Below are 19047 nucleotides of genomic sequence, written 5' to 3'. Positions count from 1 at the left end.
TAAGAACTAGAGTATGCTCCTGTAAGAAGATTTGGCACCCCCCCTCCCCCCCGCCCCCACCCCACCCCACCCCTACCACACACAGACACTTTAATTTGGTTAGATGCTTCAGTAGAGAGCGTATGTAGTGCATAGATCCAGCTGTACATGGATGCAATCTTCAAGATGAGAAGCAACAAAGAGTCATGTCCGCAAGTTGGTCGGATTCAAAGTTCATCAGCTGACTGTACACAGAAAATGTATGGACCAGAAGTCATGACATACAATAGAGGGAGGACTATCGATGATTTCATTTTGATGAGCTTGGAATGAGGAATAATAATGGCATTTGCAAGATCAAAATATCAGTTAAGTTTGGCCCACATTTTGAAGTAGACTGACATATGGGAAGTAAAGAGATAATGATAGTGTGCATCACTGCATGTAATAAACATTTACTGTGCCATGTCCTCGGTCGATCTGAATATCTTTTTTTTTTTGAGAGATCTGAATATCTTTTTAAGGGCAGTGTAAATTGGTGAACGGTGAGAGGTTGATGAAGTTATGAACAAACCTCTTCAGACGTTGGAGAGCAGCATATAGTGCCTCAAGGCAGCGGAGAATCCAACCTACTTGAGATAAGCAGAGAAGGAAAAAAAGCTCTTGTATGTAGGAGTATTCACTAAATCTCGCATCCTTGCCAAAGTTTAAGTTTAGCTACTTACGTCATCATGCCACTGAAGTTCTTCGTTATGGTAGATTGTAGGATTAGGAGGCGCTGGGAAACGCTAGAGTATGGACTTCCAGAATCAGAGAAAAACGTTCACCTAGCTGCCCACTGGATGTACTCCCTCCGGTCTCTTTTAATTGACTCAAATTTAGTACAAAGTTGTACTAAATCTGAGTCAATTAAAAAAGAACGGAGGGAGTAGTATGCAATTATGCATCAGTGCCCATGAAACAACTCTCTGGGGAATGACTCGTATCATAGTTGAGTCAGATTGCCAAGTGCTTGTTAATGCTCTCAGTAGCAAAGAGTATGATCGTTCAGCAGTAGGCGTCCTTGTTAGGGATGCAAAGATGCTTGCTAGACTGAATTTCAATTCAGTTTCCTTTGTTTTTAGTTGTAGAACTTGTAATAAAGCAGCGCATGCGATGGCGGCGCTAGGTGCATCGGGTTCCTCTGGTAGTGGCCTCTTGTGGCCAGATAATGTGCCGAATCATGTAACGGAGATTGTGGCTAGCGATATTGCTATGCCTAAGGTTTAATGGAATTGATATGATATGGTTCCATGTCAAAAAAAAAAAAACTCTCCACCCGCGGTGGGACTGGGATCCAGTACCTTGGTGTAGACAAGGTGCGACACTCCTCCGCCGCAACTCTTACTGGCTCCTCCGGAGAGCCGCAACGAGGCCCACCTCTCCGCTCCGACAGCTCCCTCCGACGCCCTCATCTGCCCCCTTCGACACCCTCCTTTATCCTTCTCCGATTAACACGTCGTCCTGCATTTGGTAGCCACGAGACAGGAGCACAACAGCGACTCACAATCACAGTGTTTTTTCATGAGACACTGCACACAAAATTCAAGGCGAAGAAGGCAGTTGGAGCGGAACAGGGCGGAGGAGCCCGTCGCAGTAGGGATGGAGAGGCTTGCCAGCGTGATTTTCTTCAGTGGAAGCCTTTGGAGCACCCTCCCCTCCCTGTCCCACGGCGGTGCCGGCGGCTGAGCTCTCCCATAGCTGCCATGTTTCTGGTACGGAGGGTACGGGGGACGGAAATCGGAGGATGAAAAAAATAGGAAACACTAGGGGTACGCATCTCTAGATTGAATCTTATACGTCGGGAACGTGAACCAAGTCATTTCGGTACGGTAAACTTGAACCTGTCCTAGTTGATACAACTAACCTAGAAACGATATTCAGATAAAGTTTACATATACGCTTATATATGACTAAGATAAAATGATAGATAACTCAAGTTCATATACGCAACAAATCTGAACTGGACCAACAAACAAGGAAACCTGAACCAGGCATCTTCCTAGTAGCAGCATATATGACTAAGATAGATAGATAATTCGAGTACTGGAACATATATGACAACAATTGACTAAAATTCGCAACAAGCAAACTCAATAGCAGCATCCAAGTGACGGTCGTCTTCCAAGTTTCCAAGTTTCATCAAGAGACCAACTCATCAATCATCATGTACCTTCAACCAAAAAAGAACCATTAGTAACCACATAGTTCAGATTTCAGAATTATTAGTACAAAAAGGAGCCAATATGTTACATAATACAAAGTTCAGAGCTTCAGATTTATAGTACCGATCAGTTATTTAGTTCCTAGTGTTTCAACATTCAAGTCCTCCGAAATTTCCTTGGTGGTTCAGCTAGTTCATCCTCCAAGATACCCCAACCAGCTGCTCAAGCTTCAAGCTAGAATCCTCCAACAGATTGTTCTCAGGCTCAACATCCCACTTATAATGTGGACCTGAATTGTAGCCCTCTGAAAACCTTCTCTTGAGACGCTCGTTTGCATGAATGTAGACAAGCTTATCAGCTGTGTTTGCATTCAGAGGGTTTCTTTTTATACTATATATGAATGAGTAGGTACTCTAATTTCTTTCAGCAGAGGAGCTACTTATTGGCTGAGACAATACTTTCTTTGCCACCTCGTTTAAATGTGGAGTTCCTGAACCATAATTGAACCACCAATCTATGGCATTCATAGTGGCAGCATCAGCTTGCTGCTTTTGCATACAAACCTTTCTTCATTATAAAGGAGTTAAAATCCTCACGTAAAAGAGCAAACTCAGCTTTATAGTACAGATCTGTCGTGGCTTGCCAGGTCCAGGACCAAAGAAATGATGATGAATTCTTGTATAACTACTTGTAAATTTCTTATCACAATACTTGCATTTCCAGGGTCTTGATCCACCAGAGTTCTTCTTGCGTGCATCAACAAGAATAACCTCATCAAGAAGGGATTTAACTGCAACAGTACCATGCTCGGCTGAATCATCTTCTTCTTCAGCGCTATCAGTATTGCCTAGATCAACATCAACTCGATCACCTCCAGTCTGCTTGACCTCATCATCATTCTGATCATCTACACGCGTATGTTTCGACCCAAACGCCATTGCAATCTCTGAATAATGAACATAGAGAGAAGGGCTATAAGATAAATCAGCTAGCTAATGTTGCTAAGCCAATTATGACATGAACAGAACTAAATCTGAAACTAGAACTGCAAGTCCAGTGATACATAAAAACAGAACTAAAAGTTTCAGTCTGAAACTAGAATGGAAAAGAAAGATGAACATACAATGGAAATAATACTATCATGGAGTACTGGAGTATATGTGATGGAGATGCCTTCTTCTAGTACCTGAATCTTGGGCCGAACCACCGAAGATGATTGCAACAAGCAGGGCGCCAGGGCCAGATCTGACTTTCAGCAGCCTGTATAAAAGAGAGGAGAGAAAATTTTGAAAGATTAAGATCAAATCATCAAATCCATGGAAGAAAACGAAATCTCAATTCCCATAAATCTTTCTATCAGATTCTTACCTAGATTTTCCTTCGAATTCTCCAGTTCTTTCTTGCTCTGCTCCATGAAATCCATGGGATATGAGTACTTATAGAAGATGGGACAAGAAATCGAACGAAGTTAGGGATTCTTGCTGCCTCCATTGATGCAGAATTTAGGATGGGGAAGGGAAACGAGGAGTCAAATGGGAGAGGACCCCGCTCCACCAAGCCGTAGAAGGGCCGCGCTGAAAGATCCGTCAGCCCGAACGGAAAAGAAGGTGAGATCCTTCATCCTCCACTACCACCGCCTAGGCAGAGTGGAAGGGTCACGACTTACACCAGGGAGTCGCCACCCCTTCCGGCAGTTACCGTTGCCTCGGTGCCCACGCGTAAGCGATCAAGCACCGGCCGTGGCACCGCGCCTCCATCCAGCAAGGTTATCACCATGGATACTGAAGCTCCGCTTGCCATACCTGAAGTACATACAGCTCAAGTTTTGCATCTTTCTTCTTCCCTTGCATCCATCTTCATCCAACAAATCTTGTCATCTTCATGCGCAAGATAAGCTTGAGGCTGTTCTACCGCACATCGAAGGCAAGGCGGAGCAGCTAGCCTGCGACTGGCTCGCTGAAGGTGAGGCCAGCCACACTCCTACTGCCGACCTTGTGGCGTCGCCGGCGCAAGTGCCCGCTCCTGCCCCGGGTATGCCCGTTCAAGACACTACAACTGAGGAGAAGAAGCGTCGTCATGCTGCTTCATCCGTGGATGAAGTTGTCGGGACAGTCATGAAGAGGCCGCATTTGCCCCACCATGGTAAGCTTGCGTGCTCGCTTATCTCTTCCCATTCTGGTACAACTTGGCATTTATTTCTTCCTACTTTGATATGAGCACTCACTAGCTGATGCTTCTTTTACTTTCAGACTTGCTGAGTGACGCGCCCTTCGGTGCCTCTGATTACTCTTCGGAGGCTAGGTCACTCCGCATTCGCCTTGATCTGAACAAGAAGCTCTAGGAGAGCTTGGCGGACATCCTATCCGTCCTCCGCCATCCTTCAAGCGGTGAGACATCGGGTGTGCCGACACTTGTCCTTCCTGACGCGACACATGCTGGTCAACGTATGAAGAGGAACGTCGCCGGCAACCTGGGGATATCCAAGCAGCCTTGAACGTTGTGCTGCTAGAGAAAGGCGACGTCATCGGCAAGATTGAGTACAACATCATAGCCTGGGATGAGGGATACAAGGGCTCGCCACCCGCCGACCTCCAGGCCCTTATGGGCCACCTGAAAGCGTTGGTGACTCGCCTTGAGGGAGATTCGCCATCCCCTAGCAAGGCTATCTCCCTGGCTTCTCAAGCACGTCCGCTCCTCCAGCAACTTGAAGCTGCTTGCACATAAACCAATGATGGAGTTGCCCGGCTGAAGGCCGATAGACCTCGTCTTGAGAAGCGTGTCGCCGAACTGGAGCAGGCGTGCGCCAAGCAACAAACATGCATCACAAAGCCCGGCGACCTCCTTCTCCCGCCTACGAGCTTCCGAAGCAAGCTTGCCATATTTTGTGATGCATGTTTGTTGCTTGGCGCGCGCCTGCTCCAGTTTGGCGACACGCTTCTCAAGACGGGGTCTATCTACCTTCAGCCAGGCAACCCCTTCATTGGTTTCTGTGCAAGCAGCTTCAAGATGCTGGAGGAGCGGACGTGCTTGAGAAGCCAGGGAGATAGCCTTGCCGGGATGACGAATCTCCCTCAAGGCGAGTCACCAACACTTTCAGGTGGCCCATAAGGGCCTTGAGGTCGGCGAGTGGCGAGCCCTTGTATCCCTCATCCCAGGCTATGATGTTGTACTCAATCTTGTTGATGACGTCGTCTTTCTCCAGCGGCACGGCGCGCAAGGCTGTTTGGACATCCTCCAGGTCGCCGGCGACGTTCCTCTTCATACGCTGATCGGCCTGTGTCGCGTCAGGAAGGGCAAGTGTCGGCACGCCCGACGTCTCGCCGCTTGAAGGACGGCGGAGGACGGACAAGATGTCTGCCACGCTCTCCTGGAGCTTCTTGTTCTCAAGGCGAATGCGGAATGCCCTAGCCTCCGAAGAGTAAGCAGAGGCACCGAAGGGCGCGTCACTCAGCAAGTCTGAAATTAAAAGAAGCAGCTAGTGAGTTCTCACACAAAAGTAGGAAGAAATAAAGGCCAAGATGCACCAGGATGGGAAGAGATAAGCGAGCACGTAAGCTTACCATGGTGGGGCGAACGCAACATCTTCACGACTGTCCCGACAACTTCATCAACGGGTGAAGTGGCAGGACGCTTCTTCTCCTCAGTTGCAGTGGCTTGAACGGGCATACCCGGGGCAGGAGCGGGCACTTGCGCCGGCGACGCCACAAGCTCGGCAGCAGGAGCGTGGCTGGCCTCACCTTCAGCGAGCTTGTTGCAGGCTAGTTGCTCCGCCTTGCCTTTGATGTGCAGCAGAACATCCTCAAGCTTATCATGGGCATGAAGATGATAAGATTTGTTGGATCAAGATGGACGCAAGGGAAGAAGAAATATGCAGTACTTGAGTTGTACGTACTTGAGGTATGTCAATTGGAGCTTTAATATCCACGACGATAACCTCGCTGGATGGAGGCGCGGTGCCACGGCCGGTGTTTGATCACTTGCGCGTGGGCACCGAGGCAACGGTAACCGCCGGAAGGCGTGGCGACTCCCTAATGTAAGTCGTGACCCTTCCACTTTGCCTGGGCTGCGGTGGCGGAAGATGAAGGATCTCACCTTCTTTTCCGCTCGGGCTGACGGATCTGTTAGCATGGCCCTTGTACGTCTTGGTGGAGCGAGGTTCTCTTTTGTCATGAGCACCGCCAGACTTCCTGCCATGGGATTTGTCGCGCCTGTCCATCTCAGCCTGAGTATACAAAAATTCACAAAAAACATGAAGCAAGAAAAAGAATCAAGCAAGCCGTTATAAAGGAAAACAAGGCGATTGGTGTGCAGCTAGTCGTAATGCGCTAGCTGCTGCAGTTGCTGATGATTGGTAGCCCGGAGTCGATGCCGGCGGCCGCCGCCGTCTTGCCGGCTGGCAAGTCTCTTGCCTAGCGGGCATCAAGGAACATGTATGGAGTTATTAGCTACAGATGAGATTGGTTTACTTGCCTTGGGAGTTCGCCGCAGCAAAGAACTTGTTGCGTCGTGGGAGCTGTTGTGAAAAAGAAAAGCTGTGAAGGGCACACGGCATTATATAGCCCTCGGCCAGCTGGGGATCACAACAGATGGAGGATCCCAACGGCTGAATATTTGCAGGTGGCGCAAGAATCATAACCTCTCAATGGATTTGGCTACGGGATAGCAACAGTGGTACAGATCAAGGTATGCCGCAGGCATTGCGCCTAAAGTTCCACCGAGCCGACACTGACTCGCTTCACGTGCGTGTTGCCTACAAGATTTGTTAGCCGCAGCTAACAAAGCGGACGATGAGATAAGCATATCTGCACCTAAACTATGAGCATCTCTCGCCGTCTCCCCGATAAGGTTTCCAGGAACTGTTTTCTTATTCGGATGGTGAAAAATGGCCTAGTCGCGTCCCAGATCCTCGTTTTCGTCTGGATTCGGGCTTTCATCTATCCGGCGAGCCCATGTCACCCCCCCCCCCCCAACGTGCTCGAGGAGTCCGGACGAAACATAAACGTGGGAATCGTCGAGGAAAGTTCCCGCGCGCCTGGTGGCCCTGATCTGTCGGCGAGAAAGAGAGATCGTCGTCCTCATCGCATCGTCTTCCACGCGTTGTAAAAGCCTGCCGCCGATCAGTCGTCGCCGCGACGTGTAGCTTCCACGTGGCGAATTAATGCGGTCTCCTCGCATTCACGTCTGCGCCCCTCTATTTATCGCGGAGCTACCACGCCTGCTCGCATTCACCACCGCCGTTCCACCTCTCTCCCCTCTCCTCTCGTCGAAAAAACCTCGGCTCCAATGGCCGATCGGTTCCCCGAAGACGACGCGGCGAACAACGGCTTCGGCCGGCGGTCCCTCCATCAGTGGGGGGGGGGGGTAGCTCTTGCATGGCCGGCTACCCGGCGCCGTCGGACTTCCGCGCGCCTGGCGGTTGGCGGCTAAGCGTGGGAGGCGTGCTGATCCTGCTGCCGCAAGGCGACACCATGTACACAGAGATCGAGGCGCTGCTCGCCTCCATGAGCGACTAGTAGCGCGATGACCCGCGTTTCTTCCCCGACAACTACTAGGCGTGGAGGGAGTTCTGCGGCAGAGGTACGAGCGCGAGCTGGCTGTGTACGATGGCCCTCATCCCCCTCATGCACGCAACAACACCGCATGCCGCCGCCGTTGGTGGAGCGCGTCGGGATGCACGCTGGAGGCCGTCCTCGCACACATCAAGGGCGGCAACCACCCCGTGTTGGGGATGCTGCCTTCGAGGCTGGTGCCTTCCGTGTCGCGCCGACACGGGAGCTCCTGGATGCCACGGCGCATTGCGTCTCCCACGTCCATTGCAGAGGCATATGCATCTCCAGATGCAGATCACTGGAAAGAAGTTGTCCATAATGAGATGGACTCTATTCTTTCTAATGGAACTTGGGAACTATCAGAACGACCCCATGGATGCAAGCCTCTGGGATGCAAATGGGTGTTCATGAAGAAGCTAAGACCTGATGGTACTATTGAGAAGTACAAAGCACGGCTTGTAGCGAAAGACTACACACAGAGAGAAGGCGACGACTACTTCGACACCTATTCACCTGTCGCTAAACTTACCACCATTCGATTACTACTGTCCATGGCTGCCTCCTATGGTCTTATCGTTCATCAAATGGAATTAAAGACATCTTTTCTTAATGGAGAGTTGGAAGAGGAAATCTATATGGATCAGCCTAATGGGTTTGTAGTAAAAGGTGAAGAAAGAAATGTGTGCAAGTTGCTGAAATCGTTATATGGCCTGAAACAAGCACCTAAGCAATGGCATGAGAAGTTTGACAGAACTTTAACTTCTGTAGACTTTGTTGTTAATGAGGCTGACAAGTGCGTTTACTATCGCCATGGTGGGGGCGAAGGTGTTATATTATGTTTGTATGTGGATGATATTCTGATCTTTGGTACAAGCATGAAAGTACAACATGAGGTCAAGTATTCCTTGTCAAAGAGCTTTGATATGAAAGATCTGAGAGAAGCTGATGTGATTCTGAACATCAAGCTGATTAAGAACGAGAGTGAGATTACTCTAACGCAATCTCATTATGTTGAGAAGATCTTTAGCCGGTTCAGCTATATTGATAGTAAGTCTTCTCCAACACCTTATGATCCCAGTGTGATACTACGCAAGAACCGGAGGATAGCCATAGATCAATTGAGATATTCTCAGATCGTTGGCTCACTCATGTACTTAGAGAGCGCGACTAGACCCGACATCTCTTTTGCTGTTAGCAAGTTGAGTAGGTTCATGTCAAACCCGGGTACTGATCATTGACATGCACTTGATAGGGTCATGCACTATCTTTGTGGTACAATGAGTTATGAGATTCACTATTCAGGGCACTCGACTGTGCTTGAAGGATATAGTGATTCAAATTGGATCTCTGATGTAGCTGATCTCTACGCCACTAGCGGTATGTATTTACCTTTGGAGGTGGCGCAGTATCATGGAGATCTTGCAAGCAAACCATATTGACGAGGTCAACTATGAAAGCAGAACTTACTGCTTTAGACACAACCACTGTTGAATCAGAATGGTTGTGTGAGCTCTTGATGGACTTGCCCGTGGTTGGAAAACCTGTTCCGACAATCCTTTTGAATTGTGACAATCAAACCGTAATTATCAAAGTGAACAATTCTAATGATAACGCGAAGTCATCAAGACAGGTAAAGAGACGTTTGAAGTCTGTCAGGAAATTGCGAAACTCCAGAGTAATAATTGTTACGTATATTCAAACAGACAAAAACCTGGCAGATCCCTTTACAAAGGGACTATCACGTAATGTGATAGAAAGTGCATCGAGGAAGATGGATTTGAGACCATGTTACACCATAGTGGTAACCCAATCTTTGTGATCGGAGATCCCGTGAATTAGGACCTGAGAAGAACAAACTAGTGGTTTAATTGAGGAGAGTATTATGTAACCCTCTCTATGTGAAGATGCACAACTCTCAATTGTTGTAAGACAGGTTGGCAACAAGCCTTAATATGTTTATGTTGGCTATTTTAGCAAAGATGCTATCCTACATAGCATTCTTGAAATAACACACCTATATGAGTCTGATTGTTAAATGTCGCAATCTATGAGATTTGGGTGATCTCTAGTAAACTCATGAAGAGACCACGAAGTATGACGCATATGCTTCACCTGCGGGGTAGGCTACTGGCAGCCATGTACTGGTTATGACTTTGAGTGAAACCCTGTTCACGCAAAACTTGCAATTCAAGGCTTAGTCCATTGTTCAAGTGTGAATGGATGTAGCTTAAGGTTCTAGGCGGAAGTTCAACTTAACAGTCTCCGCTGAAACACTGGTATATAAACAAGCAACGAGTATCGGTAAATCTCTAAATGGGGATTTGAGATCTGGTGGGGGATTGTTAAAATATTGGGCCCATTTTTAGTGTCCTATACTATATTTCAGATTTCCCTATAAATCTCAAAACCACATAGTGGCAGCCTTGTGAGTTTGAGCTCAAGTTGGTGGCAGCTCGTGGCAAGAGGTGGGAAGTTTAGTGCCACATGGAAAGTTGGGAGAAAGTTAGACCACCTTATAAGGTGGGTTGTTCCACCAGTAGTAAGTGAGTGCGAATAGGAGTGGTAGACGCACGCTCCTCCTCCTCCTCGCTCGCCTCAACTCGACTCGTCACGACGCGCGCCGCGCTCGTGGTGAGTGGATTGAGCCTCGAGTCGAGACTTTCCTTCCTGTTTGTAGTTCAGGAAAACGAATAGAGTCCTAGACAGACGAGTCACAGTTAGTCGGTTTGGGTCGCTCCCAGATCGTGGGCTATCTGTACCCGACTCGAAACGTTCGCAGACATGGGCGTGCCCACGTTGCACAGGGTTTTCTGAGCCTATATAATCTCTTGCCCGGCTAACGCAGAAACATATCTAATACACGAGTTAGGATTTCCACATCTCTCTGCTTGCGCCGCTATCGTAACCTACTCCATCCCGCCTGCCGGCGTGCACCGGCGAACGGGAGAGCAGATCTTCGGAACCGCTCGCCTTTGCGATCCTGTACGGGAGAGGGCGAATTAGGTTTTTGAGAAGCGCTTTGCGCGACTGCTCAATCTCTTCATCACGGGTCGCCTTCCGTCCAAGTAGGGCGGTGCTGCCTACCATCGTCTTCAACACCGTCTACTTCAACCCGTCGTTCCCGTCGTCAACAACGTTGTCATCAACAACGTTACTGCTGCGACATCATCTGCTACACCTGCACCGCCACCTCCACCAGATCGGTACGTTCGACATATCTCGATCTGTTTAGCGATGGATGTTGCACCATTTACCTGCTACTATTTATGTTGATTAATGCATCTAGTATGTTCAAGTTTCACTGTTAGTAGTTACTGTCGTCATGCTTAATATTCTAGAATTAATCATGGGAATTATGCTTAATTATCCAACAAAATATAATGTACACCTCTACCATAATATTCTTTGTAGAAAGGCATGAAAAATCAGAAACTCAACATCGTAAGCCGTGAGTTTTGGCTGGGACAAGAAAACGTAGGCCGTACTTCACTCAGACGGGAAGTTATTTTTGTATGACGGTTTCAAGATAAATCTTGGAGTACCAATGTTTCAGCACTAAGAAAACTTTATAATTCCCCGAGATTAATTAAGTAACCATCCATCCATCCCGACCCTATACCAGTACCAGTTTCCCCTGGATCCATCCATCCTTCGTCTTCCCCTCTCCGTGTCCCTTTCCCCTGCCTGCCTCTGCTTTCCATAGCCTCTCGCCACAGGACACCCGACCCGACTCGATCTTCTCCATCCCTCCCCTCTTATCTCCAACGACGCATCTCCACACGACGAGCCGCCGATTCTCGGCTCCCCCAGGATGTCCTCGCCGAGCAAGCGCCGGGAGATGGACCTGATGAAGCTGTGAGCACCCTTCTTGGATTTTCTTGGATTCTGATGGGGGATTTCGGCCCTGATCTGGATTTCTTGGTGCTTGCAGGATGATGAGCGACTACAAGGTCGAGATGGTCAATGACGGGATGCAGGAGTTCTTCGTCGAGTTCCGTGGGCCGAACGAAAGTACGGACGGTTCTTCTTGTTCTTGTCTTCTTGTCGCACATAGCCGGACGATTTCGATTCACTTCTCTACTAGAGCGATTAGTACCCCGTAGCTTCCGATTTCCGAATCTAGACGGAACTGAACATGTTCCTGGGTCCTTTCTCTCTCTACGCCCATTGTTCTTTAATACCATTGTTGCCTGTTGCTTATGCTGATTTAGCTTAGGAACCACGGTGGGTTGGTAGATCTCCAAGCTTAATTTCCACTTGCAGGTTTCCCTTTTGTTTATGATGCCTTCATCAGTATCTTATTATCAGCTGTTAAGCTTCAGTCATGTTTGCAAAAAACTCAGATGAGCTCCTGCCGCACTGCTTGATCGGTGTTCTGCTGAATTCAACAGGTCTCTACCAAGGAGGCGTATGGAAGGTTAGAGTAGAATTGCCTGACGCGTATCCGTACAGGTCTCCTTCAATTGGTTTTGTCAATAAGATATATCACCCCAATGTTGATGAACTGTGAGTATATCGCATTCAGTATATAATTTTTCTTTTCTTATATGCTCACTTCGATTCAAACGACAATAACTACTCCTGTGTCCTAACCAACCTTGGATGGATGCAAAATGCAGGTCTGGTTCCGTCTGTTTGGATGTCATTAACCAGACGTGGAGCCCAATGTTTGGTAAATTTGATCTTTCTATCTTACTAGTATTTCTGTTGATGGCCCTGCTAATCACCTTTCTTTGATTGTTATCTACCATTTTATCTACAGCAGTCTCACCTTTCAACCTATATGCCTCGTTTTGCAGATCTTGTCAATGTATTTGAAGTCTTCCTACCGCAACTCTTATTATACCCAAATCCTTCCGATCCATTAAACGGAGAAGCTGCTGCACTGTTGATGCGTGACCGCCCTGCTTATGAACTAAAAGTCAAAGGTGACCATGTTTACTTAACACGCATAACAGTGTTATCCGTAGTCATTATTGTTATCCATTGATTATCTTTAGTCTTTGCAGTCTTTTGCTAAGTAGTAGAAAGGACGAATTCACCTCTTTTGTTATACATGGCGGCCATTCACTCTGACCTGTCCTTTTAGTTTACCATGCTAAGTTCGTTTATACAATAACCAATAACAAGTAATATAAACATGTTGAAGAACAATTTCAGACATCATCGCGACTTCCGTACAGGTTTTAGGTAAGAAGCTTGCAAAGATCATTGGTTTGTATAGGTGTTCTACTTGCGTGTTTGGATAAAGGTTCTATAAAGACATAATTTTGTTTTTGAGAGAAGGGAAATCTAAATCGCTATATAGGTTATATTGCATACTATTGATAAGAGCAGTGTGTTGCCAGGGACTATCAGTTGTTGATTAGAGGATTAAAATTATTCATGTAGTTTGAGTAGGCTTCAGGTCCGTAAGTGCATACCGTAAGTTTTAAACTTGCTGGTATGGTGTGTGGTTACCATACATTGGTTCGAGTAGGTAAAAATTATAGTTTGTGGTACCAAGAGAAGTTTGTGTAATTATAATCTGTGCATGGATGTATCTCATCTAGAAACCGACATAGAAGTTCGTTTTCTAGGAAATTGCTACATTAAATTTGCTAGCTGCTCATTTCGCAGATGCCCAATTCTAATACCCTAGCTTTCATGTATAAATTTAATGCACGTAATGGTGATTTGTAGACTACTGTTTGCGAAAAAAATAGTTAGACTACTATTTAGAGTGTTGGTTTGTTTCTAGGTAAGCAGCAGCCAAAGATTGTTGGTTTGTTACAGGTGTTCTATTTTTTCCAATTAAAGTTCCTATAGAGAAATCTGAATTTTCCACATTGATTGTAGTGGCGTCGCTAGGAATTTCAGAATTGGCAACCTGGTATTCATTTTGCCAAAATTGTCCCTGTTTTGCTAAAATCGTCGCTGTTTTGCCAAAATCGTCGCTATTGTGCCAAAATCATTGGTATTATCATGAATACCTAGGAATACCCCTAGTGCCGCCCTGATTGGTTGTAATAGATACTATTTGACTAGAGCAATTTATTCTCGGGGACTGTATCAGATGTTGACTAGAGGATTGAAATGATAGGGGTCCAACAGAGAAATAATTCAACCCCCACAGGGTATATAATCTGAATAGGCTTTAGATGTAAGTGTGTACCGCAAGTTTTAAACCCTGTTGGTGTGTTGCTTGCTAACCATTCGTTAGCTCTGCAGTAGGTAAAAGAATATGTTGTACCACGAGATGTTTGTGTAATTATAATTTGTGTATGGTTTTATCCCATTTAGAAATCAAAATACAAGTTTGTTTATGGGAAATACGTAAAAAAGCTGAACTGGATGCCCATTTTGCCGATGCCCAAGTCTAATATCCTAGCTTTTATGCATATCTTTTTATTAATGTAAGGTGATGTTTAGCAGCATAAGACTTTCACGTCCTCAAATAATTAGGGAACTAGCTCATAGCTGGGATTGTTTAGTCATCATGGGAGGGTACATTCTTTTGAGCAACTGGCAGGGGCGCTGCCTATTAATTAAGTTGAAAAGAAAACGTCCAAGCATTGTGGCATGTTTTATAAGAGACACTGAAACCCTGAAAAACTCCAAAAAAGAAAAGACTTTTCATTCTGAATGTGTGATCATGAGCTGATGTGATAGATAGGTTGTAATCATAAAAGGTCTCAAGAGAAACATGCTGTGGATCTGGTTTGCTTATCTAGGAACCTAACCTGGTATGTCAGGCTTGCCGAGTCAGTAACTCATTTTGCTGGTGCAGATATTTGCTTTTAGGATCTGGAGACACTTGGTATGCTAGAATATAGTGTTTGTAATCATGTCACCAAATCAACTTTACTGAGATTTGTTCTTTCTATCAAATAGTGGTTGCAGTATTTCATCAGAAGATACTATTTTCCTTAACAAAGTGGGGGTTGCCTCAAAAGCTGAATTATATTGCTCATATTTCTGCAGAATTCTGCGAAAAATATGCTAAACCAGAGGATGCTGGTATAGCTCCAGAAGATAATTCGAGCGACGAAGAGCTGAGTGAAGAAGATGACGATGACTCCGGTGATGATGAGCCCATAATGGGCCATCCAGACCCCTAGTCAATTTGTGGCCTACTTCTGGAGCTTAATTCCTGTAAAATGTTTATTGCAGCAACTGCAATTAAACAGTCTGTAGTTCGTCCTCCAAAGTCTGAATGCTATGTAAATAAGTGCACAGTCAGTGTTTCTGTAATGTTTACGCCCAGCCTCAGTTTACACATTTAATTTGCAGCAGTACTTACAATTTCCCGGTTTGAAATGCATGGTTACTCTGGATTTGTTTCATTCGAAAGTGAATTCTCTGTCACGGCACTGTTTGAAATGCAAGAATTTTGGTCGGATCCTGGGGGGGCTGAATTTTTCTCTGCCTCAGCCTGTTTCGGTTGAGGAATTTTTGTTGAATCCTGCTGGGACTGAACTGTTTTGGGATGGAATTTTGTGTTCCAAAACCGTACCTAACTTTTTTTTAGAACAAAAAAAATCCATACCTAACTGGATGAAGGGCTGAGCGAAGAAGATGACAATGAGTAGGGCGACGATGAGCCAATACTGGGCCATCCAGACCCCTAGTGAACTAATGACCTGTTTATAGTGCTTAACTCGTACATAATGTTCATTGCCCGATTTGTTGCCGAACATGTTGTCGTGGATATTCTCAGCTTTGAGGCCCCCGTTCACAGTGGCACACCGCAGGAAAAATCATACAGGAACTTTTGAGCATATGTTTGTTCACTATAGCTATAAGGTAATGTGTCCAGGCAAGTTGGTCATCAGATAAAGCATCAGGTATGATTAGATCACACAGCAGGAAAAATCATACAGGAACTTTCGAGCATATGTTTGTTCTCCACAAATGGTTATGGTTCAGCACTTAACTTGAAGATTATTTGTCAACTCGGGCATCCAAAAAGAACTCAGAGAAACTCATTGAAGGATGCCTTTCATAGTCCATTTAAAAAAAATCATAATTACGAGACAACCTAGTAGATAGGAGACAGTTAACTCATGGTGTAGCAATTCCAAAAATGCAAACAAGGAGTTACATGACTGAACTGTTGCCACATTGTACACTACCTAGTATCTACTCATCATTTTATCACAAGAACACGAAACACGTTCTTTCGTCCCGCAACACCATGCCATATGCAAGAGCAGAAAATTATCACGCATCCAGCGTAGGTTCTTCAGCGTCACCTTTGGTAGCACTGGGATCATCAACAACTGTGACACCTTCAAGGTCCAAGGGACGCCCAGTCATCGGGTGAATGGGGTTTCTATCACGAGGTCCACCCTTCTGGCTCATAGCTAGCAACGCAGGAGGAGGAAGAACTCCGGCGCGGAAGAGGATACGCTGCACGGGGTCTGATGGCTGTGCCCCAACAGACAGCCAGTACCTATACACAACAAGTACAGTTGAATGGCGTCAATCCAGTTATACCATGTAATGTGGTCTTGCAGCCCAGGCGGAAAAAATAGCATATTGGTAGCAAATACGTACTTCCTCTGTTCACTAATATAAGACGTTTTGGCAATATATTAGGGAACAGATGGAGTACTTATCAAGGACATTTTACACACGTGTAACCACTATATTGTTACTCTTTAATTTTTATTATGTAATTTTAGTCTCCAAGGGAGGAAGGCAGCAAGGATAGAATGAGTGTATAATGCTTCAAAAATCAAGAGGCATAGTGCAGCAGCGCATAGTTTCAGTTTTGTTCCTTTTTGTTTACCTTCTGAAAATCCTCAATGATACAAATGTACTGCCTCATGGAACGATTACTGAATCACCCAAATTATTACTTAGGTTTTAGCCTCTAAAACGGCCAACCATCACAAAGACTAATACTATAGTAACTTAATATTATTCTGTAAAAAAAAACTTAATATTACCAGGATGAACAAGCAATGACAGTTCTAGAGTAGGTGCAGCAGAAAGCTGCAACATGTGTAATTTTCTCCGAACAGGAATATAAACGAACAAGAATCTGCAAATTGAAAAATCAGGAGCAACCACAGAACTTACTTGACCCGGTCGAATTTCAGCCCCATCCTCTTGCCACCATCCTTCCCTGCAAACAGCAACAGAAAAGGCACATCTTTTCTCGTCAGCTAATGTTCAGTTACAACTAAAGCTCCAACCCACCAAAAAAACCGCATCACAAATCCTTTGTTCTAGGCAACCATTTGTCAAGTTCTCTAATCGAAGAAGTAACATTTAAAAACATACGGCGAGAATGTACCCTGCTCATGATGCAACTGCGTTCCCATTTGAATGTAGGAACGTCCATCCGGTTGGATTGTTAAGTCGTTTCCAAGAAGAACACAGAACAAAGAATTGAACAATGCCTAATTAGTCCATTTCATAGACTGCACGCTGCATTAAGTGTGTGAATTATGTGTCTTGGATTAATTCAAACTTGGTTCCGACTGAATGGCTTTCTTCAAGTATGGATTTGAGCTGGGGCGGGGATGCACGACCGGATCGACCCAAAAGGTAGGAATGAATTCGAGGGAGGCCTAATAACCTGGGAGCGGGTTGTAGTAGCCGAGGACCTCGAGGTGCTTTCCGTCGCGTGGGGAGCGGCTGTCGGCGGCCATGACCCGGTAGAAGGGCCGGTTCCGGCAGCCGAACCGCGCCAGCCGGAGCCGGACCACCATCTTCCTCCTCGCCGCCTTCGCCTTCTCCGAGTTTAGGTCAGCGTGCTCTTTCTCCCGTCCTGGGCTAGGCTGGGCCTATCCTAAGTTGTTGCAGGAATTCTGGGCCGAAAAAAGGGCGTTTTCTTAGCAAGCTCGTTATCTAAATTTGGACCGTCGGTTATGGGCTAGCCTCATTCCCGGCGCCCCCGATAGCGGTCCCGATAGCTTTTTGAGGCCGGGAGCGAAAATAGGCTCGCACAGTCGCACCGACGCGCTACAAATGACGCTGGCTATTTTCGAGCCCAATAGAATCACCGGCAACCCTGTGCCGGTCCCTTCGCCAAGGGCGCGAATCGGGCGCGCCGGTACCTCGCGAGGCTAAAATTTTTGGGCGTGGAAGCCGCCTGTCAGCCACACATCCCAAAAGTCGACGCGGGGAGTGGCGGGGCCGACGTGTCAGCGGCTCATTCAATTTTAACCTAACCGTCTCCTACCTCGCGACATGAGTTATTGGGGCGCAGCGGCGGTGCAGTTTCCGCAAACGCGCAGCGAACCGTCCCGTCGCGCGCGGCTTGCTCTTCGTGCCGCCGTTAATGAGCGCCACCGCTCCCCCGCCTCCCTTCGGCCTATAAAAAGGGCCGCCTCTCATCGTTCCTTTCACACAGAAACCCTAGCGTCTCTCTCCCCAACCCTAGCCGCCACCATCTGAAAAGACGACGCCATGTCTGGTCGAGGCCGAGGTCGCAGCCGTGGTCGTGGACGTGGCCGCGGCAGAGGTGCTCGCACGCCGTCGCCTGCGACGTCGTCGTCTTCATCGTCGGACATGGACGAGGAAGGGCCCGTGATGTTCGAGTTCGTCCTCATCCTCAAGGGCGACCCACGCGGCATCCAGAGGCTGCCGGACACCTTCGCCGACTTCGTCGCCGGCGACGAGCGCCCGGGCACGCTGCATCTGTTGTAGGCTGAGTGCGGCTACTACCGGTGGATCGTGAACGTGATCTACAACGCGCGCGACAAGATGTACCTCCACATCGGCTGGGAGAAGTTCGCGCGCCACCACCGCCTCCAAGCCGGCTTCGTGCTCGTGTTCTCCTACTTTGGCGACACGGACATGAGCATCAAGGTGTTCGACGAGATGCGTAGCCGCCGCCACTACCACGGCGATAGCGCTGAGGAGGACGACGACTGAGTGTTGTTTCTTCGCAGCGAATATCGGCACACATGTTTTCGGATGTTCTTCCTCGAAAGAACCAACATAGGCATCCTCATCAGCTGGATTTTCCAGTTTGGGTGACTGGGTGTGCCCTCGAGTGTTCTTTCTTGGCAGCGAACACACGAAACCTGCCATGACCGGCCTAGTTAGGTTTAGTTTTTTGCAATATTTTATATTTGTGTCAACCATGGTTCTACTATGTATTAGTTTGTGGAAAACCATATTCCAAACTATATCTTAATGTAAACCACGTTCCCAATTATGTATTAGTTTGTGGAATAAAATGTCTCTTATTCAATTTTCTATGCATTTATTTATGATTTTATTTGAAAACATCTATCGGGGCCGCTGTTTTGGGGGCACCGGTGTGGGACCAGCTCCCCCAAATAGAGGATGCAGTGCCGGCGTCCCCCAAACGAAGG

The 19047-nt window shown here is 46.9% G+C and overlaps 2 protein-coding genes across 2 annotated transcripts; one reads left to right on the top strand and one right to left on the bottom strand.

Annotated features, from left to right (window-relative positions):
• Nucleotides 1-11388: 11388 nt before the first annotated feature.
• On the top strand, nt 11389-15057 carry LOC124701438 (ubiquitin-conjugating enzyme E2 4-like). The gene is made up of 6 exons (XM_047233494.1): nt 11389-11587; nt 11664-11743; nt 12124-12238; nt 12352-12404; nt 12532-12660; nt 14696-15057. The coding sequence occupies exons 1-6, from the start codon at nt 11544-11546 to the stop codon at nt 14830-14832; spliced, it is 558 nt and encodes a 185-aa protein (XP_047089450.1). The 5' UTR covers nt 11389-11543; the 3' UTR covers nt 14833-15057.
• A 625-nt stretch (nt 15058-15682) lies between these two features.
• LOC124695605 (30S ribosomal protein S16-2, chloroplastic/mitochondrial-like) lies at nt 15683-17447 on the bottom strand. The gene is made up of 3 exons (XM_047228432.1): nt 17301-17447; nt 16799-16844; nt 15683-16166 (listed from the first exon to the last, which is right to left on the bottom strand). The coding sequence occupies exons 1-3, from the start codon at nt 17431-17433 to the stop codon at nt 15935-15937; spliced, it is 411 nt and encodes a 136-aa protein (XP_047084388.1). The 5' UTR covers nt 17434-17447; the 3' UTR covers nt 15683-15934.
• Nucleotides 17448-19047: the final 1600 nt, after the last annotated feature.

The sequence above is a fragment of the Lolium rigidum genome, chromosome 3, assembly GCF_022539505.1.
Source record: "Lolium rigidum isolate FL_2022 chromosome 3, APGP_CSIRO_Lrig_0.1, whole genome shotgun sequence".
Lineage (NCBI taxonomy): Eukaryota > Viridiplantae > Streptophyta > Magnoliopsida > Poales > Poaceae > Lolium > Lolium rigidum.
This window is presented reverse-complemented; position numbering and strand designations above follow the sequence as displayed.